Raw genomic sequence first — 27,985 nt, forward strand, 5'->3', positions numbered from 1 at the left:
GTTGGCCACTCTGCAAAACGTAAACATGATCATCTTCCTCTCTCACCGGGTAGATTAGTGGGGCCATGTGGCGGCATATGATCCAAGGCTATGCTCAGTGGATATCCCATGCTCTACAGTCTAGATGCTTGTTTGTTTTCCTTTCTTTCTTTAAACTATTAGGATAGATTATGGATCTGGTGGTGGTGGTGGGGAGATCTGAGTGAGGTTTCGGTTGTCAATGGATTGGGTGTCAACTAATCTATAATTATTATCACTCCACCTAAAGTTCTTTGAAGAACATTTCCTAACTCATGTGAATCAAAAATTTGTCCAACCTCACCCAATTCTATTTAATAATAATGCAACTGATCTGTGCTTTCCTGATGGGTTCATGTGATTATTGCCTAACTAGGTGGTAACAAATTCAAGGATGTACTACTATATTAAGATGATGATGAATGAGAAGGGAAAAATATTTAGACAAACCTAATATGTACGGTTTGTCATTTTTACATGCTGCACTAGTACTAGTAATTCATTATTAATTGATGATGATGGATAGTCATACCTTATCTAATAGTAGTATTTACGTCAATCACCTTCATGTATATGGGGCATGCAATACCTTTTCGACTGAGAGTTAGCTAGGGTTGGTTAAATACATGAAAGCCACTTCTTCTTGTAGTTGATATGCCAAATTTTGTCCTCTTTTCTTTTGTTGCCAATGTAGTCTTTATTAGATGAAAATACGGATGAACCAAGTTTGGGCAACCTATACTTACTTTAGGCTGCCTTTAGATTGAAAGATTTGAAGTCTACTCGAATTCCTCTAATTGTTTAGATTACTTGGGAGGTATTTGAATTTGTAAATCATCACTAATTGTTCTAGTGTTTAAAATACATTTTTGACAATTGGCGAATGACAAATCCAAATAACTCTTAAGTAGTCCAAACTATTAAAGCGATTTGGGTGTATTTCAAATCATTCATCAAATTCCTGAACGCAAACGAAGCTCTATATAATTTAATCAAGATTGCCATGATGCATTCCATTTTCTCTAGTGTGCAAATTTTTAATGTTTCTGTGGGTAAATTTTGATGCATGTTCTGCCATCGTTTGGGTATATCAGAGCCAATTCTTTGGAAATGTTGTACATGGGACATTTCTGGTATGGGTTGTACTGCTGCCGATTTATCAAGTTTGGACATTATGTTCAACAATATGAATGATGAAACATTCGCGGGTAGAGATGGTACTAATTTTTGCATATCAGCAAAACCACAAAATGTGAACGTTGCAGCTAGCGCTTCCGAGTATATATATTCATTCATACTTTCGTAATAATGATACTAAGATTTTTCGTTCTGGCCATATTCTGACTGAACCATAATCGTATTTTTACTTCTTCACATTCAATTAGAAATACCAAACATGAATGTGGCTTGAAAAGGACACTGAAAGATTAGTTTGACATAATAAAGTCAAATAGATTAGGATGATGGAGAAGAAATGTGATCAGGACGGTTAAGCTTACCTTTCTCAATAATATAGGCAGAGTCAAAGGGTATCCTATGTTTAATCCCACTTTCCTCGTGAGGAAGTAATTGAACCTTACTCGTAAAATCCCACTTTCTAGAAGGACAAGAAATCTCTAAGGTAGCAGAGAGCAGACTAAAATCTCAACTCAGATTTGAAGAGGCATTGCACCTATTATTCTTACACGTCCTCTATCAATCCTGCATATGGTACTTGTTTGTTAGATGTGCTGCTTTAGCCGTGTTTGGCAATCAGAATAGATCTTGCTTTAAAGTTTGCAGGAATTAAGCAACCAATACTGTTCTGCATGGTTTTGCTTCAAACAGCTTTTCATAGGTCCCAGAAATTATTTGCGAAGTATAAAACAGAAATGCAAAGACAAACATGCCCACCAAATAATAGTTAATCTCAACGAAACCTCCAACAAATGCAGATTGTTTTGTCGACAGAATAGAGCATAACTTGGAAATTAAGGAAGATGAATTGCAGAAGAAGAAATGCAACTGCAGCAATATAACTAAACAACCCAGTCTATATACCAAATGATGAATTGTCTAACGTAAATAATTATGTAGCCCTTCGACAACCTAACATGTTGAATGGATAATTTTACGCAGGCAACTCAGTTGTAGACTTAAAAAAGACTAAGTTCTAGTACTGTGAACATTAAATCTTGTACAAACATATACAAGTATTTTTTAAAACATAAAAAGAAAAATACAAAACTACACTCTCTTAAGACAATTTTTCATGTTGAGTGTATCATTTTGCAGATCTTAATTTGATGCATAAAATTTTCATTTTTCATTTTATCATGAGAAGGTGGACGACTGGCTAGGTTGACCTCAGATGGTTTCCATGCATCCAAGCACGTGCCAAGATGCATCAAAGTTCATACAACTTAGCAGCATCAGAAAAAGATTATGTACGCTTGAAAATCTTTTAATTTACTAGCTAATGTCTGACTGATAACTGACCATTTTTAACTAAAAGAAAGGGGACAAAAAGGCCAAAAAAAGAAAAAAGAAAAAAAAAAAGAAACCAAGTCTACCCGGAGAGAGAAGTGATGCATTGGATCCTTCGCCGAAGAAGTATGAATACCTCCACCTTCTCTATCTCTCCTCCGAAACATAGGAAAAGCTAAAATCCAAACAAGTCCACTAAACAAATGAAAAGGTGGATGCTTTTATGATTATAATCTTGAATACAATTTCTATATCAACCATCTTTTCCTCTCTTAGCATCCCAAGCTCTTGCCTTTTTCGAGTACTTCTTGTTCTTAGTTTCTGTTTCTTCCAGGGTTCTCTTTATTCCAATATTTACTCGGTACTCAGCCTCTAAGCATCATTTTGATTTCTTCTCCACTTCTTTTCCATAACTATTCATGTTCTTGAAATTCAGTTCATGCTCCTTCATGGGTTTTCCTGATTCCCTTGAGAAAGATTTACACACCATGGAGTGCAACTTCTTGCCTCGGCCGACCTTGGAAATTCAAGATGTATCTCAAGTTACTCCATCAGTTGAGGTTAATGAAGAAGTTCCTCAAAAGAATCAAAGAGTTGCTGAATTCTATCAGGACGAAAAACAAGGGAAAGAAGATAGAAGTGGAGACATAGTTTCTTCTTTGGAGGTGAGATTGCCAGAGGTAAGACAAGTACTAACGGTGGATGAAGAAGGAGAAGGAGAAGAAGGCTGCACAACTCCAACATCAGCGGATCATAAAATCCCACAAGTTTGCCCCCCGGCTCCAAGAAAGCCCAAGTCTCTTCCATCATCTACTAACCAAAAAGCTTCTCGCAGAAGGGTTTTACTTGATCTGTCAAATGAAATCGAATCACTTTTTCCTCCAGCCCTACTTGCAGATTTCGGGAAGAAGATCAAGAAAGTCAGGAAAGAAATTTAAAGATGTCACTATATATGAGATTCATTGATTAACCAAGGCAAGATGCTGAGCTACTGATCAGCTAAGAAACTTGTGTTGAATTGAGAGAGGAATGAGTGTTCCACTTACAGCTGATTCATGTATTAAACTGTTAATCTGTTGACAACAATTTCCTAGCTAAAAATATATGCTAACAAATTCATCTCATTTTAATTTGTCCTTACCATCTTATATTTCCATTCTCTTCATCATGTCTTCTTTAGACTCAAATGTTGTGGTGCTCTACTTCTTCCTGAAAAATCAGATCCATCTCATATTTTTTTGGTTGCAAGAACTTCAGATTTGAAGCACCCTTAAAAGATGTTATACTGCAGTTTAAATAATTAGTACAAATTTGCATCGCCCTTTATTTTCCAGATAGAAATGGATGGTTCAATAAATTTTTTTTGATAGCTCAGATTCTAAAGCGATCTCTGTGTGTGCTGTGTTTTCCTGTATTTGATGGCATTGACTTGGGTCGTTGGGACAGTAACAGGTTGCACTGATTTTAAGAAGATGCAAATATCCTCCGTTGTTTCTACCAATGAATTGAGCCGATGAACAGAACAATGAGGGATGAGGGATATTCTCTCTTTTCTCGTGTATATGCATGAAATTCATCAAACAGTAAATGATAGGGCGTCCCTAACTTCAAGGTTACCTTCTTTTCTTTTTCCTTCTTTTTTGAGCAAAGGTTCGACCAACGTACTAATTTAATGGGATAGCAAATATTTTATCTTGCAACCCACTCACTCGTATCTTTTCATGTTTCTTTCTGCCTTTTATCACATGAGACGACTCACGCTACGGGGGATGTTCAGCCAAAAAGAACTTGCAAAAGAAAATTTTCTTCTAACAAAAAATTTTCTTCTAACCAAAAGGGAGAGAAGAAAAAGCTCTGGCGTAAAAAATTAAAAAAGAAAACAAAAAAGAATAATTTTTACAATAAATTTTACTAATGGGGATTCAGATTTGTAATCATGCATGTCCTCTATTATGTATCCAACTAATTACGCATCTGCATAACGTAAAAAATAAAAAAGAAAATGACATGATACATTTGTTTATTACCATCTCGGACATCAAAAATTTTTTTGAAAGTTAATAAATAAGGGATAATTTCAGAAACCTCCCCTAAGGTTTTTGACTATTTCACTTAGTTTCCTTAAAGTTTTAAAAATTACACTTATCTCCCTTGATTTGACACTTTGGTAACCAAACCTTAAAATAAGGTCAAAAATTTAATGAATATCCTAAAATGTCCTTATCTTATAAAATTCAATTCAGTCTTCTAAACAATTATAAAGTAATTTGACACAAAGGAGACTCAAGTTTTTCATGCCAATATTTGTTATTTAATAATCAACTATAACAATAAATCTTTTGCTATGATAAGTTATTTTTTATAGAGCTTTATTGGAAATATAGATTCTTTTTAAAATAGAGAAGAAAGTTTTACCTTGTGTTTTTTAAGTTTATGGACTATTTTTTTTTAAATAAAAGTTTATGGACTAGTTTAGTGATGGAACTACCATAGTTGGTAGTGATTTTGGGCCATTTATTTTTAATTATTCTTGATTTTGATAAAAAAAAAAAAAAGAGCTACAAAAAAATTGGATGATATTAAAGGTCATCAAAAAAATTACTAATTTAACATTTGATCTGGATAGATATTAGCGACAAAATTGATAGTTCTTCTATACTTCTGATAAAATATAAGAGAAATGAATAAGACGAAAAAAGGAAAAAAAATTATAAAATCCATCCTTTATATAAATATGACAACAAGACAGTTTTATTAAAATATTAAGGTTAGTATTATCATTTTAAATGAATAAGGGAAGTAGGTGTAATTTTTGAAACCTTAAAGGAGTCACATGAAATTATCAAAAATCTCAAGGGAGGTTTCTGAAATTATCCCAATAAATAATGCAAGGACTGTAAAGGGGTGACCCCAGCAGGTGGCCGGCCGATCAAATTCTTTTCATTTTGTCTGGCCGTTGACTTCTTGGGGTTCAAGTTACCATAAGATGAAGCAAAGGTGTCATGGAATCATCAAACACGCGAAATCCTATGTGATGATTTTACCTTTGAAATTCCCCATAGCAAGAAAGATTTTTTAGCTTCCATTACTTTTTGTATTCTTCTTTTTCCTTTTTTTTTTTTTGGGTGCCATGTGTGGGGGGTCGGGGAGGGGGGGGGGGAGGCTCATTAGTTGCTAATTAAGGACTTAAATTTTCATAACCATATCGCTTAAAAGATGTCCTCGACTAAGGCATCTGATGACATAAAGAGTAGTAGTTCAGAAGAAAATTTGACATTTGGCGAATTGGACGCTCAAAGAGTTCTTTTTTCTTTTGGGTAAAAGGGCTCAAAAAGATTTGTTGAATGCCTAAAAGTTTATGGATAAAATTTCCTACAATGTCACTTACTTAAATACTAACAAATTTAGTTGCATGTCATCGATGCAAAACTTAAAATTTAAATTCAAATTTGATACATATGTCATACATCCAAACTCGCTAATATATGTACTCCACTAATTTATTGTCACAGAAGTCTTTTTGTTGCGCAGAATTTCTATCTCACTAACAGTCATTCAAATCATCAACGCATCGAAAATGTAGATTTAGGATGGTGGAGTATGAGTTTAGTCTCTACCATTCTTTTATTTTTTAAAAAATGCTTGACTGTAGCATTTAAGGATGGTGGTATATTCTATAACTATATATACATGTGTATCTTAACTTCATTTTTTTTTTCCAATTATGTGCAATTTATGTTGAATAGTTTGGGGACAAATGGACGCTACAAATTAACCAAAGGCAGAGGAAGATCTTCAAATCATCAAACTACTAGTTTGACTTGTAAGTGTGACGTCGTTCATAGATGTCCTCTACTTCATATATCGGCAAGAAATGAAAATAAAACATTCTTCTCACTTTTGCTTCTTATTCTTGGATTAACATATATAAAAAGCAGCATTAGTGGTTAATAAGTTGGCTAGCCGCAGACTAACCGCTAACTACTACAGCGTTGATATTAATATTATAGAACCAGTGGCATGCAATTTGTAAGATTTCTGGTTAGTGGGACCGGAGGAGGGAGAATAAGCCAGTTATACCCACGAAAATCTCTATTTCTATTCAAAGAACTTTTTCTTTTCCTTTTTGCATGAAAAGTGAAAAAAAAAAAAGGGAACATGCGAAAGGGTGCTACGACAAAGAAGCGTAGTCTAGTTAATAACATGCTTCACCTGTAATTAAAAGATCGCAAATTTGTGTTATTAAAGTTTAAAGAATAAGTGAAGAATCACCAATGATCCTTTTAAAAAAAAAATAAAGAAAAGTGAATAGGATGCTTGATAAGGTTAACAACAATGTTTTAAAAATCGGACCGTTAATTGAACTGGTGAAGTGAAAGGGTCGAAGTTCAACCGGTCGGACCGGTTCAACTTTGGTTCAATGAATTTTTTTAAAAATAATTTATATAAATATATATGCACAAAATAAGACATGTAATGGACTAATTTAATACTTTACATGATGAAAAGTTTACTATTTTTGAATAACTTGGATTTTTAAAAATAAATTATTTATTTTTGAATTATAAGTTAAAACAAATAAATTTCATCTCAATTTCAATTATATCTACCAAAAAATCTTAAATCCAACCCAAAAATATCACAATATTTTGAAATTATACAAAATTCACGTCCATGAGAATTTAGACATTGTGAACTTAAATTTTAATTTACGTTTTGGGATTTAGAGATTGCAATTTAAAAAAGAAAGTTTGGAATTCGAAAGAAGTCAAGAGAATCAAAAATAGAAATGCAAACTTGATAAGAAACAAAAAATGAGATAAAAGTAAGTGGTTATGGCACTAAATAATTTGGGTTAAAAAAATAATTCTTTTTTAACTTTTTTAATTTAATGGACAAAAATAAAATTAAAAGATGTAAGAAAATATCAATAAATTAAAAATAAAGATGTTTGATTAAAAATGGAGTGACAAAAGAAAAGAGGATAGAGAGAGAGAGTTGAAAATTAAAAAAAAAGAGTCATGAGAGGATGAGATTTTATAAGAAAAATGGAAAAAAGAAATATGAATGTTTGTTTTATATAAATAAGTTATAAAAAAAAATTAATAAGATGTGATAGTGCAACGGTTACTATATTGGTCTTCTATTATAAAGGTCATGAGTTCGAATCTTGAAAGATATATTTTGCAAAACGAAAAAAAAAAAAAAAGGAAAACTCGAAAACCGGTTTCGACGGTTTCATGGTTGGACCGATTTTTGACCGGTTTTCTAGCATGGTCAAACCTAACATAGAACCGGACCGGTGCCATTGCCGGTTCGCGGTTCAACAGGTCGAACCGGCCGGTCCGATTCGATTTTCAAAACATTGGTTAACAGTAAAGAGCATTTCAGAGAAAAGGAAGTATGGAAGGAATTCAGTATACCATTGAATAAGAAATATTTAGGCTATAAATAGCCGTACAAAGCAAACAGAAACTACAATAAAAAAGGAGTCTACTGCTAACAGTCTTCTAAACAGAAAGACCTATTCTAAAGCAAAGAATCCCAAATAAAATGAGATTTTACTTACTAGCTAATATTGACTAAATCTAACAATTCCTCCCTTAAACTAATGCTGAAAGAATTTAGTTTATACTGTTCTCTGCACAAACCCCAAGCATAGTACGCAGCTTCAGAAAATCATCCAACTTAAGAGGCTTTGTCATCACATCAGCTATTTGTTCCAACGTATTGCAATGAACTAGCTCTATTATACCTCCCTGTGCGAGTTCTCGAAGGAAATGGAAACGAACATCTATATGCTTGCTACGACCATGCATAAGTGGGTTTCTTGAGAGCTTGATTGCAGAACTATTGTCACAATGGATAGTATTTTTCTCTTGCTGAGTCTGATCCAGCGTTTTGAGCACCCTTTTTAACCAAATTGCTTGACAAGGACAAGCAGCAACAGCAATAAATTCAGCTTCGGTGGTAGACAAACTCACAATAGGTTGTTTCTTAGAAGACCATGATATAGCTCCTGAACCGAACGGAAAAACATAGCCTAATGTACTTTTTCTATCATCCAAGTCACCCGCATAATCACTATCAGTGTATGCTATAAGATCATCATTTCCTCCCTTCTTATAGAAAATTCCAAACTTAGTTGTTCCTTGCAAGTACCTCAGCACTCTCTTTGCCAGTTGCAAATGAAGCTGAGTAGGATTCTCCATATATCTGCTCAAAAGACTTACTGCAAACATCATATATGGACGAGTCGCAGTAAGATACATAAGACAGCCTACAAGTTGTTTGAAGTGAGTCTTGTCCACCTTAATTCCTTCTTCATCCTTACAAAGCTTGAAACCAGGAACCATTGGAGTTTGAACAGAATTGCTTTGATTCATTTGAAAACGTTGCAACACCTCCTAAGCATATTTTATTTGACCGATAAAAATTTCACTTGATTTCTGCATGACTTCGAGACCCAAAAAATATTTCATTTTACCAAGATCAGTCATATCAAACTCATTCTTCATCGAGTTCTTAAACTCAGTAAACATCAGCTCATCATTTCCTGTGAAAAGAAGATCGTCAACATATAAACTTACAATGAGTATGCTGCCCTCCATGTTTCGTTTAACAAAAAGGGTATGCTCATAATCACATTTTTGAAAACCTTTCTTCATGAAATATGTTTCAATACGGCTGCACCAAGCACGCGGAGCTTGTTTAAGCCCATAAAGAGCTTTCTTTAGCTTGTACACTTTTTCCTCCTTTCTCTTTTGAATGTAACTACACGGCTGCTCAACAAAAACATCTTCAACTAGTTCTCCATGTAAAAAGACAGACTTCACATCTAATTGATGGATAGCCCACCCTTTTTATATTGCTAAAGTGATCACCAATCGAACAGTCTCCATACGAGCCACCGGAACAAACACTTATGTGTAATCTATACCATATTGCTGTGCATATCATTTTACAATCAGCCTCGCTTTAAACTTGTCGACTTCTCCCTTTTCATTAAGTTTAGTCTTGTAGATTCACTTGACTCCAACTATTTTGACTCCTTTTGGTCGATTGATTAGTTCTTATGTGTCATTTTTCTCAATCGCCGCAATCTTAGCATCCATGGCATTTCTTCATTTTTCATTCTTCACAGCTTCTTCATAATTAAGTGGATCGACAGCCGCTGTATATGAGGCAAAAAATGCTGCTGCCTTTTCATCAAACAAACTTTCACCTGAAACATAATCTTTCAACTAAGTTGATTGCTTCCTACTCCTCCCTTCCACGGGATCTGGAGAAGTTTCTTGATTAGTGGCAAGAGACTCCTCTGACTGTGTGTCAGCAGCATCTTCTTCTACAGGAGATTATTCAGTCACTGTCTTTTCATCATCTTCCCATTCCAGCTCGCAAGTAACAGCTGATTCATGTTGCTTGTCCCATTCCCATTCTTCACATTCTTCAAAAACTACATCTCTGCTCACCACAATCCTTTGTGAGATAGGATCATAGAGCTTGTACGCCTTTGATTCCTCGCTAATTCCTAGTAAAACACATTTCAAGCTTTTCTTATATAGTTTAGTTCTCGAACCGTCAAGCACGTGAGCATAGGAGACACAACCAAAAATTCTGAAATGTTGAACTGATGGCTTGATTCCGCTCCAGGCTTCTTCAGGTGTTTTGTCCTTTACAGCCAGCGTTGGACTTCGATTTAAAACGTGCACAGCCCAATTTACTACTTCTAGCCAGAGAGTTTTGGGCACGTTCTTTTCAGATAGCATGCTACGAACCAAATTCATGATAGTTCGATTTTTCCGTTCTGCAACACCATTTTGTTGTGGTGAATATGCAGCTGTCAATTGTCTTTGCACTCCATGTTCCTTGCAGAAATTGTTGAATTCTCGAGATGTAAACTCTCCACCATGATCCGTATGCAACACTTTTAGAGACATATCTGTTGCTTTCTCAACATGTATCTTGTAGCGCTTAAAAATGGCAAAAGCTTCTGATTTTTCTGCCAAAAAATACACCTATGTTTTTGGGTTAAAATCATCAATAAAAGTAATCAAATACCTTTTCTTGCTATTCGAGGCTGGCTTAATTAGTCTGCAAATGTCGGCATGAACTAGCTGCAGAATCTAAGATGCTCTCCAAGAACTTTTCGTTGAAAATGAATCTCGATGTTGCTTCCCCACCAGACAATCTTTGCACAGCTTCGAGGGCGGCTTAAGTAATGGTAGACCTTTCACCATTTATTTTTGCTGTAATGTTTGTAAACCTTTGAAACTTAAATGCCCAAACCTGCAATGCCACAGCTGCGCTACATCTTCTGTGACTGTGTTAAAACAAGTGGGTGCTATAGGCAAAGAGATGGCATGCAAGATGAACATTCGATTTGCAGACATATTAGCTTTCATGATCAAACCTTTGTCAGGATGATATATTTTGCATTGCCCTTATTGGAATAAAATGCTAAGCCCCTTCTCTTGCAATTGTCCCCGACTCAGCAGATTATTCTTCAATTCCGGAACATAAAAAACTCCTGAGATGATACTAACAACTCCACCAATTTCCAACCTGATGTTGCCCTTCCCATTGACCGCCATGTTTGAATTATTTTCCAGCTTCACTGAATCTGTGAATTTTTCATCAAAATCTAAAAAATGTTCTCTTTTTCCACTCATGTGATTGCTGCACCCAGAGTCAAGAAACCACATGTCTGTTTTGTGTTGCTCCATTTCTTCAACATAAGCCATCAGAAGCATGTGTTCTTCACTCTCCACTTGACTCTCTGCAAAATTGGCCTTTCCTTTTTTGCATTCCCACTGAAAATGACCAAGCTTGTGACAAGCATAACACTCCGCAGTTGCTTTGTCAAAGCTTTGTCTGCTTCTTCCACGGCCTCTGCCTCCAAAGCTCCCACACCCTTTTCCTCGTCCTGCATTGGTTTCCATGAGTCACCTTCAGTGTATGTTCTTCATGTACAGTGTTACTCATGCGTTGTTCGTGCACGAGCAAACTGCTTTGCAGCTCATCAATTGACAAAGTACTTGTATCCTTGGATTCTTCAATTGAACAGACGGCATAATTAAACTTAGGTGTGATTGACCTCAGAATCTTTTCCACAATAGCAACATCTTTCAACTTTTCACCATTTGCTTTCATCTTGTTGGTGATGACAAGAACACGAGCAATGTACTCATTCACAGATTCTCCTTCCTTCATGTGAGCAATTTCATACTCATTTCGCAAAGCCTGTAGATGAGCACGTTTTACTCGCGTTGTTCCTTGATATTTCTGCTTCATAGAGTCCCAAATACTCTTTGACATATCTTTGTTAACGATAGTCTCCAAAATGGAACGATCTAACGCCTGAAACAGATAGTTCTTAGCTTTGAGATCCTTCAACTTCTGCTCTTCACAAATTTTCTTTTGTGCCTCAGTTAAAGTCACACCCTCTGCTGCTGCAGAAACTCCATTTTTTGCCACATTCCAGTACTTCTTTGATCGAAGAAAATTTTCCATAAGTATCGCCTAATGATCGTAGTGACCATCGAACCTCGGCACTACTGGTTGAATAAAGGCACCCTCTGTTGCCATTTTCGTTGCCGAAACTCCCTTTGAAGATTGCTGCTTCTACCTACCGAGCCTCTTGCGAGGCTTTGATACCGGATGATAAGGTTAACAGTAAAGAGTATTTCAGAGAAAAGGAAGTATGGAAGGAATTCAGTGAACCATTGAATGAGAAATATTTAGACTATAAATAGCCGTACAAAGCAAACAGAAACTACAATAAAAAAGGAGTATACTGCTAACAGTTTTCTAAACAGAAAGACCTATTTTAAAGCAAAGAATCCCAAATAAAATGGGATTTTATTTACTAGCTAATATTGACTAAATCTAACAATGCTGCAATTGCAACTATGAACACAGCTCCAAAGTTTAGGCGACTATCCCGCACTCCCACCACCTCCCTCATCCCCTCTCTCTCCCTCTCTTTTTTACAATTGTTTAGGGTGGCTCTATATCTTTTTTGATAAGCAAAATCGATTACAATGAGGTGACTTCTTGTGTTTGCTTATTACCCATTTCAATTAAGCCACCACCGATACATTAAAAGTTTGATGGAGAGGGAGGCAAGGTTGCCTCTTATCAATTTGCCACATTAAAGTGGCTTAGCTTTAAAAAATTCAGGCGGATGGGTATTGCATCCGTCTGGTTCAATGGTGGTTCAGTCCCCTACGGGTTACCCTTGAATCTCTTTAAGTCCTCCTCCTCCTCTTTAGTGTAGGATCGTATCAATAAAAAAAATTTATTACCCATTTCAATTTTTCTCGTTAAGCAATTTGGATCGTCCTTTTATGGGAATTCATTCGTCTGTATCAGGCCTTTTCAAGTTCGTAGAACTCTTCAACCCAATGTCGCCATCAAGCCGGGAGCCCAATTCCTTTGAGGGCCCATGATGGGAAATCGGTTGGTACCTGGACCCAATTGCTTGTAAGAGCTTGATAAATGAATAGATGAAGCCCGATCTGAATGTTTTAAAATAATGATAAAGGCGCCCACGGCCACATTCTTGCATTTTCAAATAGAAGTTCTATTTGTAAATCAATGAGGCTTGAGTAGCTCGCCAACTTGTCTTTCTTTTTTTAAAAATAAAAAAAAAAATTTCTCAGCCTTCAAGATTCAAATACTATATACATCAAAAGCAAGGATGTAAAAAATCTCAAGCAAAATACTCCATATAAAATTGGAAATTTGATACTAAATATATCAATTATCACATTCTGTTATTAGCATGGATACGAGTAACTCTATTAGGCAGCATATGAAGATGAATAGAGCACTCAAATAGTATGTAGGAGTGAAAGTTTTCATCATTCATTGAGGGAGTTATAAGCTAAAACCACAGTTGTATTAAGAAATTTGAGAGAAAACCTAAGCGATGGGCCCTCCAGCTTTCACTAGATCCATATCTTTGAAAAATCATTCGAACACTCAAGTGGAGAAAGCAATCCAGTGGAGCCAGCTGCGAAAGCTTTAAAACGTTGGGCCCAAATCCGGGAAAACGACAGCAGGCCCTTTGGACTAATGGATAAAGGTGTAGCTTTATTTTCCCCCAGGATCATAATAATTTACCCTACTCCTATACCAGCCTACGTTATTGAAGAGGCCGAAACTCAAATCAAAGAGACTTGTGTGGGAGTTGGGAGGCGAATCACGCAATTAATTAACTATTTTTTTAAAAGACAAAAGAGCAATGAAGCACTCAAGAAGGAGAAGACTTTCTTCCCCTTGCCCTCTTGACAGTACAGCAAAGCAAAAGTGCACCTTCTGCTTTGCTTTATTGTTGTCGCTGGTGGATGTGGATGCACATCAAAATTTCAGGACACCTTTTTAAATTTTAAGCACTAATATTTTTCCAGTGCATTTTCTATAACTGGAACCTTATTGAAGGCTAAAAATCTTCACCATAATCTAGATTCAAATGTTCCCATTATAGGAAAGCATTAGCATTTATTCTGTCCCTTCGGGGACGTCCGATTAAATTGGAACATTGGCGTTTATTCTGGACATTACTCATTGGCATTTATTTCGAAGAGTCCTAATATGTAAAATCCACATAAATTAATAAACATACAAACTTTATTAATTTAAAAGAGAAATTAATTGATCGATAAATTAATAATTTATCAGTGTACTTATAATTCAAAGAAATACGCACCTTGGAACCATGCAATCAATCTTGTAGTTTCAGCTTGGACAAAGATATTCACGCAAAGACATTAGTGAATTGTTTTCAACACTGCAAAATTCGTTCTAATGGAAGAAATGGCTTCAGGAAACATATAAATGATCCCTTAGATGAAGAAGATATTGTTGATGAACTTAAAACGATAGTCAATGATTAGACTACCGTAAAAATAGATGTAAAAATATGATATGTAACTTTAGTGAATTATTAATTTATGATATGAATGGGATAAAAAAAAGATTTTTATTTATTTTTTAGCAAGATTGTAGCTTTTATTGAGATGGGACATATAAGTTTGCATGCACAAGAGATAGAATATGTCAATAAGCACGTTAAACTAATTACGTAAGGAGCCTATATGGAACCATTAATGGGATTAAAAGATTATGTAAGTCTTTTTTTTTGGTAAAAAAATATTATCTTATTATTTTATCAAAATAGTTCAAGCCGAACAGAAAATAATTATTACTGGATAAAGATTATTAATTTATGAAGATTTTTAAGTGTATTTACTAATCTCGTGGAGACTATAAACAGTGGAAAATACTTTTCTTCGCGAAAAGTTCCTCCCTCGGCCACCAATGTTGACCACGTGTGGTGTGGCCCTTAATCCTTCCTTGAGCTCCTCCGTTTGTCAAGTATTGGTAGGGCCATAGAATTTGCATTTGTCCGGAAGGACAAAACGTTACAGCACTTGAATACAATTTCTAAGCTATTTCTTTTGAATCTTTATACTATTTAATTCTGCACTGTTTTCTTCATGGAAACTACTAACACAGCTGATATTAGTGTTCATGCGGAAGGATAATGTCAAAAGTGTGATCATTTCAGAAAACCAAAAATCTATCCGAAGTTTTAACATCTCAAATTTAGTTACAGGTTTTTTCTACTTAGAAGCGTCTGTGACAAATTGTTGAAAGTCTAACAACTAAAGGCGTCATCATCTTTTACTGAAAACTAAAAAATCATTTTTGTTTGTAGCACCAAGTTTTGCACCTTTGCGTGGTGTTTGGATTGCATTTTTCTAGATTTTTTTTGTAAAAAAATTACTGTAGCGATTTGATATATGTGAAGTAAAAAGGTGATTGGAAAATGTGTTCATGGAAAACGTAGCAATTTTTCTTTGAAAAATGGCTGTCTAATGAGACATTTGCAATCCAAAATAATTCTCTAATGCTTCATATTCATATTTCTTTACGTAATAAAATAAAATATTAGATTAGAGTGTCAAGAACTATTCTTGATATCACTGTCCTACATTTACTAGTGTTACAACTTTCTCTTTTTTTTTTTTTTTTATTGCTTCGGTTTTATGGTCGGGGATGACCTAAAAGTAATAAGTGATTTCCAATCAATGGGGGCACTGCACTGCTGCAGCAACTCAGTAGTAATATTTTACCCTTCGCACGAATACAAACAGTCGAAACAGTTAGTAGAATCTTTTATCATCTTTTATAGCAGTAGTAAAATTACAGGGGGTGTCATTTTCTTTTCAAAGCAGTAGTAGTAAATAAATAAAAAGACAGCCTCTGCAGCACCTGCGGGACTTAGCTTTTGTTTGCTTTAATATTATAGAGATCCGTAATTATTCTGTTTCACATTTTCTGCCAAGATAAAGCAGAGAAATACAAACAGGAGTGCCTAGGAATGATAAGAACTCCCATGATTGGTCACCGTTTTTTGACTCCATCTCACTTGTTTTTATACCCCCTTTTCTCCTCTCTCTCTTCTGTCGCTTAAAGCATGCCATGTTCTATGACCTGCATGTAAAGTTGCTCTCTCTGTTTAGTGTTTACATGAACATGAACTTCCCCTTATTTCATCAAAATCTTCACTGCTAGCTTTTTTGCTGCTTTAATGAACACAAACTGAAGACATGACGTCTACTATTTTTTTTTTCTTTCCTGTTGTTTTTCATGGCCTAACACCTTGAGATATACCTCTGAGGTTTTGAGGTTGCCTCATTAAACTTCTTTTCTTCAATTCTGTCAAAGACCAAGTGGCCAGCTAGCCAACACACCAGTATACAAGTACTGGTTGCTATGGCTCAACAGGTACATTTTTGTCTTTCCCTCATTGTTTTGGATTTTTATGCTTAATCAGGGGCCTAGCTAGCTATGTATGAAACAATCATCTGAAGTGGGATGCCATTAGATTCTTTTCTTATCAGTTATCTGCTGATGGGTCGATATTCTTTTCCATTCTTCAGTACATTGTCCTCGAAAAAGATTCTTAAACTCTTCTGACTGATAAGAAATTAATTGCAGGAAGAAGGATGGCCGCTGGGATTGCAGCCTCTGAATGTAAGAGTAGGGTTAGCTAGGAGCCGTAATTTTTCTGGATCAACATCATTCAATACCATACTGAGTGGTTCTCCTAGTTCCTCAACAAATTCTTCATCAGATTTGGACACAGAAGTAAGTGACTTAATTAAATTTGGAGAGTGAAAAAAAAAAAAGAAGAAAAAGAAATCACCATTCAGTTATTCGGCTAGTAATTGTTGGGCGTTTCCTCTTCTTCACTGGCAAAAAAGTTGCAATGGCATGTGGTAGAGTGTTCTTCTCTTTTCTTGTTCTTTTCAGGTTATTGCTGTCCGCCTGAATTCTGCATGTTGCTCTGCCTCCCTTCCCCCCCATGGCACTTGAATAGCTACCAAAATTGTTTTCTACTACTCACCCTGGGTTGCCATATTGTCTCTACTTTCTTCATGATTATACATAATTAACATCTGACTTTTCAATTGAAAGTAGCAACATGTTGGTCAAATATCCTATTATGGCTGCTCCAGAGCAATAATTACATAGGTTTACTCTGATTACTGTTCAAAGATATTACTATGTTACATTGAAATTTTACCACCTTCCAGTTAGCCTGCCTATCCTTTCAAGCTTTGTCCAACTGAGAACCTGAGTGCAGTTATACTAGCTTCTCCTTACACATATTGTCCTTAGCCTTTTAAATTCGTACTGGAGCATTTAAGTTGCTGACACCAGTAACATGTTCTTGCATCAAATTCTTGTGATGCTATTATGACTCAGCATTTAGGTCGCACACTAATTCACAACATTGCTGTCTTCTTGATGTGGTCATCAGCAAAAGTCTCACGCATTTGAAGTTGATAGGATTGCAGAGTTATGATCATTTATCGTTGTTGTTACCAGGGCTTCAAGGCCGTAATTAAGACAATACGCTTCGCTTTAAGGTGGTCTAGATGCGAAACAAGTGAGGGCCGAGGGTTGAGAATCTTTAAAATGCAGTTAACAATTCATCTTTACCCAGTTCGCCACTACAATGTAATAATCCACGTTTAGGACTGGATTTGAAAGAAATTAGAGCCCTATTTGGCATAATTCCCAGATTGTCTAATAGAGTGTTATGTTAAAATGCAAAGAACACCACTCTTGAAAGTGTGTTGAAAAGCTTGAGCAATTCCAATATTTCCCTGTTTCCAAGTCTAAACATTGGGCGAGCAAGAGAAAGGGTTGAAGTGTGAGAGTTGCATTGAAGCATTTGTCTCGAGAGGAAGAATGATCATTAGCTTATAATCCCTAGGCTAATCTGCTATTAAGAGTTAGATATTTCCTCCCAAGACAAGACACAATTAACTTGGTACATAGATGTCCTGTGAAATTCTAACACCAAAGTAGAAGTTCTACTAAAAACTACTCAAGCCTTTGATTCCACGTATCTTGAATTTGCTTTATATACTTCTCCTCTTGGAGAATCGAGGACCTTAGATAACTCCTGTGATGTAATTACAACGTCCCAGACGGGGAGTACTTAAATTGTGCTCAAGTTTCGCAACTGGTTTACTAGTAATGCTGCGGTTTCTGCAGTCAACAGGGTCATTCTTCCACGACAGAAGCACTACGCTTGGAAGCCTAATTGGCGTAGCAAGAATAGTGAATCTCTCAAGAAGATCTACCAGGGGAACCTCAAATCCAGAAGCCATCAATGGAGGCCACAAGAGCTATAGGACGAAAACATGGTGTTTCTCTCTGTGTCCAACGGATACTACGGATGCTGAGACTGTAGCAAGAAACACCCCATCACTCGGCCATTTTCTTGCGGTGGAGAGAAGGGCAGCTGCTAATGAACATCATAGAAGCAGCCATAGCTCAGTATTTTGTGGTCCTGATGAACTTGCCATGGCTCAGCCTGATCGGGAACCGAATACATTGTTTGTGAATGGCCAAATTGCCCCACCTCCTCATGAGTCAAGTTCAAGTCCATGGTCTGGTTCAGATGTTCACAGGAGAAACACCAGTGGTGGATTAGGACAGGGCAGCGGACAGGGGGTTCCGGTGCTGCTGTTTCCTTGCATGTGCGGGTGCGGGTAGGGTGGATGACAACATTTGGTACTTCAAAAGTTGGACTTCAAGAACATTTTACTTTCTCAGATTAAAATCATCAAATTTTGTTGTTTAGGTTCTATTTTCTAAATTGTTTTAGAATTTATTATTGTTATCCTTTAATGATAAGAAGGGATTTCATTTCCGTGGGCCCTTATAGGCTTTTATAAGATCGAATTTTATTCTCATAAATGATGGACTAAGGCTACCCGAGAGATTAAATCGATATTCTTATTTTGGTAATCTAATTATGGTATAAGGCTGTTGTTAACGCATGTCCATGATGAAAATTGAGGGTGTGTTTTGGTAATCTAAATCTAATTCAGATGTGTTTGGATTAAGAAGATTTGAAGTAAAATAACATAAATTTCAACCATATTTTTATCTTCTCAATTATCTTTTTATCTCACATACATTGCATCACAAAAAGTGCTACACTAATTATTTCAAATAAATCATCCAAACAAACTCTTATCCAAATAAATTAGCTCCGTAAAGTTTGGCACTCATATCGGAAGGAACCGTGGTGAGTGAGTGTTGCGATATAGACATTTTTCTAGTGCAATTTTTGTTATATATTAGAAAAAAAGAAAAGAAAGAAAGAAAAGAAAGCAGTATCTGAGTGATTTCATTACCCACACGCAGATTTGGCAAAATTAAAAATTGGACCCTCACTTTTTCGAAATTACAATTTCCCGCCGCAAACCAACTTCCACTTAGTGAAAAGATAGCAACATTAATACCTGCCTAAATAACACTACTTAATCACTTTTTATTCTTTTCCCTGATTCTCTTTTTCTTTTCCCCCTTTCTCACGTTTATGTGTCCCTACGAGGGAAGGTAAATCTTGGAAGCAAATCATGCTTACTTTATTTGACGTAATCTAATCACATAGTGGTAGTGGTAGTGGCTGATCATCGAATCCTCAGTGTCACTTTTTTTACTGATAATTAACTCAGTATCACTTCTATATTCATATCAAGTATCATATTTATTTAACTTATCACAGGTTGTTTATTTAACTTATTTTCTTCTATTTTCACATGATAAGTAAGATTGATACTAAAGAGTGACACAAAAGATTTTAACTGTAGCTGATTGCCATTTTTTTTTCCTGTCATCATCACTTTATCTATATTATCTCCTACTCTATTCTAATATAGCTGCTAGATTGCCGGATTACCACCGTAAGTTTTCATACAAGAAGCCGAGGTTTGCGAGCAAAAGTGCGCTACGTCTTTACAGGTGACATATGCTTCCAATCGACAGCTGACCGACGTTGCTTCCAATCGTGTGGTTACCTCTAAGTAAATTCCAAACTCAAAGGAAAAAAAAAAATGTAATCCCTGTTTGCTTTGTCCTATGTCACAGCTCGCAGTCTTTAATAGGGAAAAAGAGTCCTCCTCTAATATGAATTCTCAAGAGTTTCGTTTATTGGTAAGGGGCAAGGGTAGCTCTCAAAAATGTGTTGATTGAATACGACCTCTGGTGCCTGCACTGGAGGGAAGATATTTCTCCAGGATTCAACTGTAAAAATAAATGATTACAAGTATTCGGTTCAATCAAATTGTGGTTAATCATTTGATTAAGGACCTCGAGCCCTCCCTTATCATAATAACACGTAACTGCAGGTGATAATGAGACCACTACGTGAAAATCGGATGTCAAATTACTGGACATCATGACTTGCATCTTTTCCTTTTTTTTATTATTATTTTGACTTGGAACATATTTAACTTAAGTGGTCGTCCCACCAAAAATGAAAATTTAAAAAAAAAAAATTATTGTTTTAATCGAGCCTACTATTTGAAGGAATCTGATGACTTCACTCTAGTATTTCAGTCTCTAATAATACATACATTTGGCAAGATATATATTGTGGATAGATAATCTGCTGAACCCCGCAATGTGTCGAGTCCATTTGATAGCGATACGGTACGAGACAGTAGATGAAGAACTGACTAGCGATAAAAAGATGATGAGGTAGTAAGGGTAGTTTACTGAGTGTCGTGAGGGGTCTTTTACTTCTTAGCAGCAGCGGCCTTACTGGCTTGCCCTTGTGGGGTTTGCCATCCCACATCGGTTCTGGGGGGGGGGTTTGGGTTTGGTTTATAAGTCCCTGGGAGGACCTCAAGAGTTGCCGGCTTTTGAGGTTTCTTCTGGAATTAGGTTTATAAAAGCCGAATTTCTAGACTTCAGTTTAGAAAAGGTCAAGAGTAGTTCAGAAGTTTGACCAAAGATATTTTTTGTCTATTCATGAAGGAAAAAAACTCCATGCCAATCATCCTTTTGATGGTCAAAAGGATGTTAAGAAAAAATTATCTCAAGGAGCTACTCAGTTAGCTAGTCAATCACTCAACTACGTACAAGTAAAAAAATAGAAGGCAATACCAACCCCAACCCAAAAAAAAAAAAAAAACAAGAAGGAGATTGCAATTTTATTTTTCGTGGACTTCCCTTATGTAAAAGCAAATTGTACAAGTCGCCGGGTCACGGGGAGCGCCTCTTCCTTCCTTCTTGGATAACGTGATCGAAAGTCAACGACCTCTCAGCATCAAGAATTCAAGATTCAAGAAAAGGAGCTTAAATTACACATCCCACCATAAAGTTTTTTGAAAAAAAACAAAAAAACAAAAAAAAGGGGATAGATCAAATTAGTCCAAGAGAGAGATGCGGTGATGGAACCTGTTGCTTTTGATCTTCGTTTTTTGATTTTACTCCTTTACTTTGATGGGCATACTTCATCAATTGAGACTTTTGAGCAAAAACTATACAGCTTACAAGGGAGGCAAGTCAGCTGGCACACCAGTGACTGATGGCATTGGTACCCTCTTGCATCAGAAACCAATTGAAAAATCCATATATAACATACAAAAAACAAACTGCTTGGGGACCCTTAAATCAATAATCATGTCGGGGTGGCCTATGTTTCAGAAGCCTTTTTAACATCTCCTAGCAACATACTAATTCATTCTGAAAATTCCTTATTTTCTGTGCTAATAAATGGTAGTAATTTGTTCGCTTAAACTTCCAACTCTCGAAACCTTTAATTAATAAAGCTCAAATCCTCCTATCCCTGGGGCCATTTCTTGTTTATTTTTTCCACCATACATTGTACCTATCTCAGTCCGGGAATCTGAAATCATCTACTCCACATGGCAGCGTCAGAGCAGAATCACGTATAATGGGACCATGGTGGGTTTCTTTATCTAACTTGTCTTTTTTTTTATTTTTAACCACAATAGAATTTATTCTAAATTTACTCCTACCCGAATGTGCATTAAGGGGAAAAGGATCTGAAGTAGTTCAAGAAGAATTCAAAAGGGACCCAACCCAAACGAGCACCCACTTTGAAATCTTCGGGAAAAGCTGAATTTTTCCTGGATTTTTAGAATGATTGCTGGGTTCCTTATCTAACTTGTCTTGGTGTATAAAAGATCTAATAACAGTACCAAGAATGATTGCTACTATCAAAAGATATAGTACACAAATTAAGTTACCCATTCAGACTTCAGAGACATGGTCACATGACATGCAGCACCAGATCATGCCTTTTCCTTCATAGTCATTGCCTTCTTGCGTTTGTTTCTACGCATAAAATAAAAAGGGCAAGGATACATCACACTTCAAAACAAGAAAAAGGCTTGCTATCTTATAATGGCAAAGGACAGAGTGACGTAGGATCAACTCTCCTGCTCGCTTGCTTGGCTATTTCCATTGATCCTGTATATTACAACCTAAACTTGGTGGTAGGCAGTGAAGAATGTGGAAGAATGTTGAATTTAAATTAAAAAAAAAAAAAAAAAAAAGGTAAAAGAATTCTTTCTATGCAGGTCACTAATAGGCCCCAAAAGCACAACCTTCTTCAAGCCGAAGTGAAACCAAATATTACAATAATCTGACCCACAAACGATAGATTCACCAACCCAAAGCTGCAAAACCACTTTGCTTTGCTTATTTCCCAATTCTACACAGCAGATGGAGAGCTATGTATCTATACCAATGTGGATGCGGGACCCATCGCTTCGATCCTTTTTCACCAAGTCGGGACTTCTTTGATTCTTGAATCTTGATACCAAGCTTTATCATGTATCAAGACCTACTGGCTTATCAATCCATTCATTCTCAATGGCGATCCTGCCTGAACCCCGTCCAACAATTTTACTTATTGACCCTACTGCTCCTAAGCCTTTGAAACTGCTGCTGCCTTCATTGAGGTTCCAAGACCTCCTAGACTTTCTCAGCTTCGGAGAGTTGACATCAAGTTCAATGCTGTTCTCGGTTTTAACCTTTGCAACAATCAATTGGACAATGCTGCTTCGGCAGAACGGGCAGGCTGGTATTGCAACGGTTGCAGTCATTGGGTTCGGTTTGTTATGGCAACACAAGGCCAATGTGCATTGAGCACACATCTGGTGTCCGCAGGGTTGGACCTCAATTGTGCAAACTTGATCAAAGCATATCCCGCACAGCTCCGTGTCACTAATCTGCATGACATCAGTATTGTTGCAGTGATTAAAGTCACACAATGAGCTGATGATTGGATATGATGTCTTCTAAAAGCATAGCAATTTAGCGCTACCGTTTCATATTTTCTTATAAAGGCTATATCGTAAGAGTCCAAAGCAAATCGAGTTCCAAACGATGATATGATCATCGCAATATTAGAGGGATGCCATAATATAAGTTCAAATTATGGCTGGCACTTGGATTTGGTTCAGCTACAACAAAAACTCCGGCGCAAATGCAGAACCTAGTTAACTTCTATTATCAGTGAATACAACAAAGAAGCTTCATAACTAGGAGTTCAACATCACGCGAAGTCTATGTTCAGCGCAGAGCAGACACTAAACTATGCAGTTAAAAAGTGAAAGATTCTAATTTGGAAACATTCCAGAAGGAAGAAAACATACCTCAGATACGTTATCATCAGTTCCTGTATCAGAATGAGATGGAGAAGCTACAGAGAATGAAGTGCCCTTTAGAATGCTCTTTTCTCTTTCCCTGTTTGCCTCCATCAATGCACGTTCCAACAGAACTTTGGCCTCCTGATTAAGCTCACTAATCAACTTTAAAGGTGATGGCCAGACAAGAGGCTCAGCAGACGATGGATTCAGTAACGCCGCACAAGCTCCATGATTATGCCTCAGAGCAACCGTATACGGTATTCTCCTGTAAGATACCAATTTTTTACAGAAAGTGAGAAATGTGCTATTCTCCTACAAAAGGATTTAACACTAAAAATGATCCATATGTTAACAGTTTATTCTTTCCACACCGAATTCCATCAGAACAATATAAAAATGCTCAAGGAAGCAAGTGAATTGGTCCAGTTGTCAAGAAATGAAATCTCCACTCGGTGCATTGTTAATATCAATTAAACTTAATAAGACCACAAAAGATTGGACACACTGAAGAAAAAAATTAAATTTATGGGACGTATTAACTTCCAATTAGTGAATTAAGATCTGGAGGAAGTATTAGTCATGCAATCAACGGAATAGAGCGCACATACTTCCACAAAGATAAAGGGTCGTCATTGGCCATATGAAATTTAATTCCAACCAATTAAGCTATAAATGAACAAGAGCCAATTAAGCTATAAATGAACAAGAGTACTTGGAAACATGGATTTTCAGAATCAAAAGATGGCTCTAATATGCTCCAGTTTTTGCCGATTAGAAGATAGTTAACCAAAAAGAGAGATACCCTGATGCATCTCTGTTAAGTCGATCTGCACCCCAGGCTAAGAGTTCGCGAACGCAATCAAGAGAACCTCCTCTTGCTGCCAAATGAAGCGGAGTGCTCCCTGGAAAGCTGCAAGGGAGAAAAATACCATTGTAAAGACAGGCTTATTAGAAATAAGTATGAGACTTTAGGTATAAAACATTACCCATATCCACCCGTTGAAGCACAAACTAGAGCTCCACTGTCCAGCAATGCATGAACACATTCAGGCCGTCTTTGACGAGCGGCCAAGTGCAATGGAGTTGCTCCTTTACCATCTCTAATATTCACAAACCGAGAATATCCCCTGCAATTCCAAAAAAATAAGTCAAACACAAGGAATTAATGAATCAACCAGGTCAAGAAACAAAGACATCAGATGCAATAGAACCTAAAAAACTGCAGAGAGGGCTACCAGGAAACAGCAACATGATTGGTGCGTGCAGCAGAAAGAATTACTTTCAGGCAATCAGAATGACCATAATAGGCAGCATAGTGCAAGCATGTCCGTCCATTAACCGAATCAAACTTCAAAATCTGTCACGATTTAGGAGTTAGCCTAACGAATTTTCATATCATACTTCATCCAGGCGGAGAACAGAGCAAGCCTCGATGAATACAAACAGAAAGACAGATAGAAAAAAGACAAAATAAAAGATAAAGAACATTGCTTACGTTAGCCCCAGCTTCTATGAGCTTCTGCACACAGTTGATCTTTCCATGCATTGCAGCCAACATCAATGGAGTCTGCACAATTCACAAACACATCAAACAAAACATAATCACACAAAAATCACGAGCTACACAAGCAGAAAGATCAATCTTTGATAATCTAAACATTTTCACATTGGCAAGTAAAAGCAGAAAAACAGATTAAAAATCCAAACTTTAGCTAAAAAAAAAGCAAAAAAAGAAGATGTTTCTTACTTGCTTGTGGCGATTCGACAAATCTGGATTAACAGATCGACTCAAAAGCATGGAAAGAATCTGAAAACCCACAGAAACCCATCAATTAAATCACAAAGGCACACACAAATTCAACCAAAATCCAAGAAAGTTCCAATATCCCACCTCGATCTGGCCATTGGCAGCAGCAACATGCAAAACAGAGTATCGATCATAAACTGTATGATGGATAAGACTTGGGTTTTTGTCTAAAACTGCCTCCACAGTTTCCAAATCCCCATGCTGGACAGCACTGAATAGCCCATGTTCATCATTAGTCCCGCAACTTAGCCCCTGACCCATTTTCTCCTTATCTTTTCCACTACAAGAAATCCTATCTTTTCATGTATGATCCGCGGGGCGTTTCTGGTAGTGGTGGTGGCTGAGTTTAGAGCTCCTCCACCGGCAGTCATGCACCACCGCACAGGGTGGTGGGAGGATGGTGGGTAGAGGTAGCTGTTAGCATAAAGTGTTTACATATTTATGCAAGGGGGGAAGAGTGTTGTGAGTATGGAGCTGCCCGAAGTGTAGAAAGTGGGGATCGAGCGGGCAGCTGACCGTGTCAGCGAAGAGTGTAATAAGAGGCTGAATACGGGCAGCAGTCAGATATTTTGCGGGCAGCTAGATTCCCAGATGAAATCAATACAATAATACGAATGCCTGATAGTTTGGTTTACGGGTGAAACAGGGGGGAGTCAGCAGTCTTTTTAATGTTTACTGATTGGTCTTTCTCTTAAAATTCTTCTTAGTTTTCACACCCTTTCTTATAATTGTCAAAGTGGGGGCATTTGAGGGAGATCTTGGCCCTTGAAAGATGAGGATCTTGTTTCTCTGCCGTTGGATTACCTAAGACCTCATTTATCCCGAGAAACTAAACGAAATTTATGCAATTAATGCAATGGAAATGCAATGAAAGTAGTACTCACTCCGTCCCACTTTGATAGTTCTGATTTCTTTTTCACACGAATTAAGAAAAAGTAGTTAACTTTGTTGAAACAATCAATTTAGGTAATTATTTTCCTAAAATACCCTCACATTAATTAGAGTACAACTTTATGGAAACTTGAATTGAAGGTAAAAAAAAGAATCAACTCTCATTAAATGGGGTAGGTTTATAATAACAACAACTTACATTGAATAAGGGTATTTTAAGAAAATTAAAATACAATTACATTTTTCAATTAGAAAGTGGACTATAATTTGGAATAGACGAAAAAGAAAAACAGGAATATCAAAGTGGAACGGAGGGAGTAAATGTTTACTGGGCTGTATGGCTGTCAGTTGCCACTGCTCAAACTTCAAACGTCGTTACGGTAGTTGAGCTTCCAGAGGAGTAATTGAACCTAGAGTTCCTCAACATCCAAAAATGGCCCAATATAAGATTCATATTGGCACGAAGGTGAAGAGTTGCCCAGTTTTAGTGCAGCTCTGAAATTGGATGATAAAATATAGGAGAGATTATAAGCATCGAGACGTCTCGCTTATTAAGCACGTTAACCTTGTACGACCAAAGAAAGAATTCCGTCGGGGAAATTCAATTTCCAACCCGGAACAGTTTGCACTTTTATTCAAAGGCCACTTCAAGAAATGGTGGTCACGACTAGAATCAATGAATCTCTGAATAATTTTCTAAAAACCACTATACAATTATCCGTTTACCAGTCTGTGACAAACAATTTACGTTATGGTAATATGGTAATTGGGATTTGAACTCCGGACACCATTTCGCTTTGAAAAAAATAAAATAAAATAAAAACTCTGGACACCATCGTTACGGACATATCGGCCGCGTAATCATACTTGACAGTTTCAACTCGTTATCTTACGGTCTCACGTGAGGCTTATTATAATTTGATTGAACCAAGTAAATGGCTCAAGATTTTTTGTTGTTAGTTGACGTTAACTTCTGTATGTTTACACTTACGTACATGTGATTGCAAATAAAGATGCCCTTGCTTTATCAAAGATTTCAAAAAGCTACAACTTCACCCAAAAATAAAAACAATGGAAAATGAAAAGGCGATATTTGTTTTAACCATCTTTTTATCTCGCATATATCATATAAAAAAAATGTTACTATATTTTTTTAAAAAAAATTATCACAAATAATCTACTATCCAAACATACTAGTAATTGTAATTTAAAATCCATATTTATGTTCTCGAGAAAATGCTAGTAGAGAACTTTGTCAAGAAGAAGTTTTGGTAAAATAATTAGCAACTTTAGATTTTAAAAATCAAGGCAAGCAATGAAAAGAGGTCCTAAGACCAAAGGTTCATGTAGACCGAGAGAGAAGTATTCCCTCCGTCCCACTTTAATAGGTATGATTTTGTTTTCACACATTTTAAGAAAAGTTAGTTAATTTTATTGAAAAAATAAATCTAGCTTACTATTTTCTTAAAATACCCATACATTAAATAAGTTACGTTGTACTACTCAATAACAACCTACATTAAATAAGAATATTTTAGAAAAATTATAAATTAACTGCATTATTCAATTGGAACGTGAACTATAATTTGGAGTGGATGAAAAAACCTATCAAAATAGGACATAAAAAGTATGTAGTATGAAGTTTCTGTGTCCATTATTATACGTAATAGCTAGGGTTGCTGATTTTATTTTGGAGGATGGATTCAAATTTCAATAAAATATGATAAAGCCAAGTAAAACATACCCACAATTTTTCCTCAAAAATCAAAAGAAAATCCGCACGTTTATGATTATTTAATTA

At 36.3% G+C, this 27,985-nt stretch overlaps 2 protein-coding genes across 2 annotated transcripts; one reads left to right on the forward strand and one right to left on the reverse strand.

Annotated features, from left to right (window-relative positions):
* Positions 1–15,940: 15,940 nt before the first annotated feature.
* LOC113708723 (uncharacterized) lies at positions 15,941–18,724 on the forward strand. Its single transcript, XM_027231305.2, has 3 exons — positions 15,941–16,281; positions 16,495–16,644; positions 18,064–18,724. The coding sequence occupies exons 1-3, from the start codon at positions 16,270–16,272 to the stop codon at positions 18,565–18,567; spliced, it is 666 nt and encodes a 221-aa protein (XP_027087106.1). The 5' UTR covers positions 15,941–16,269; the 3' UTR covers positions 18,568–18,724.
* Positions 18,725–22,420: 3,696 nt separating this feature from the next.
* LOC113708731 (putative E3 ubiquitin-protein ligase XBAT31) lies at positions 22,421–25,732 on the reverse strand. Its single transcript, XM_027231314.2, has 8 exons — positions 25,378–25,732; positions 25,234–25,293; positions 24,982–25,053; positions 24,722–24,843; positions 24,473–24,613; positions 24,289–24,396; positions 23,493–23,751; positions 22,421–23,066 (listed from the first exon to the last, which is right to left on the reverse strand). The coding sequence occupies exons 1-8, from the start codon at positions 25,552–25,554 to the stop codon at positions 22,665–22,667; spliced, it is 1,341 nt and encodes a 446-aa protein (XP_027087115.1). The 5' UTR covers positions 25,555–25,732; the 3' UTR covers positions 22,421–22,664.
* Between the last annotated feature and the right edge of the window lie 2,253 nt (positions 25,733–27,985).

This window comes from Coffea arabica, chromosome 1e (genome assembly GCF_036785885.1).
Source record: "Coffea arabica cultivar ET-39 chromosome 1e, Coffea Arabica ET-39 HiFi, whole genome shotgun sequence".
Classification (NCBI taxonomy): domain Eukaryota; kingdom Viridiplantae; phylum Streptophyta; class Magnoliopsida; order Gentianales; family Rubiaceae; genus Coffea; species Coffea arabica.

Excerpts from the sequence above, each read along its gene's own strand:
- LOC113708723 (XM_027231305.2), top strand. Across the intron at positions 16,645-18,063 it reads CATCAGATTTGGACACAGAA|TCAACAGGGTCATTCTTCCA; the intron begins GTAAGTGACTTA and ends CGGTTTCTGCAG.
- LOC113708731 (XM_027231314.2), bottom strand. The coding sequence starts at position 25,554 with ATGGGTCAGGGGCTAAGTTGCGGGACTAATGATGAACATGGGCTATTC. Across the intron at positions 25,054-25,233 it reads TGTCGAATCGCCACAAGCAA|ACTCCATTGATGTTGGCTGC; the intron begins GTAAGAAACATC and ends TGAATTGTGCAG. Across the intron at positions 23,752-24,288 it reads CTTAACAGAGATGCATCAGG|GAGAATACCGTATACGGTTG; the intron begins GTATCTCTCTTT and ends GGTATCTTACAG.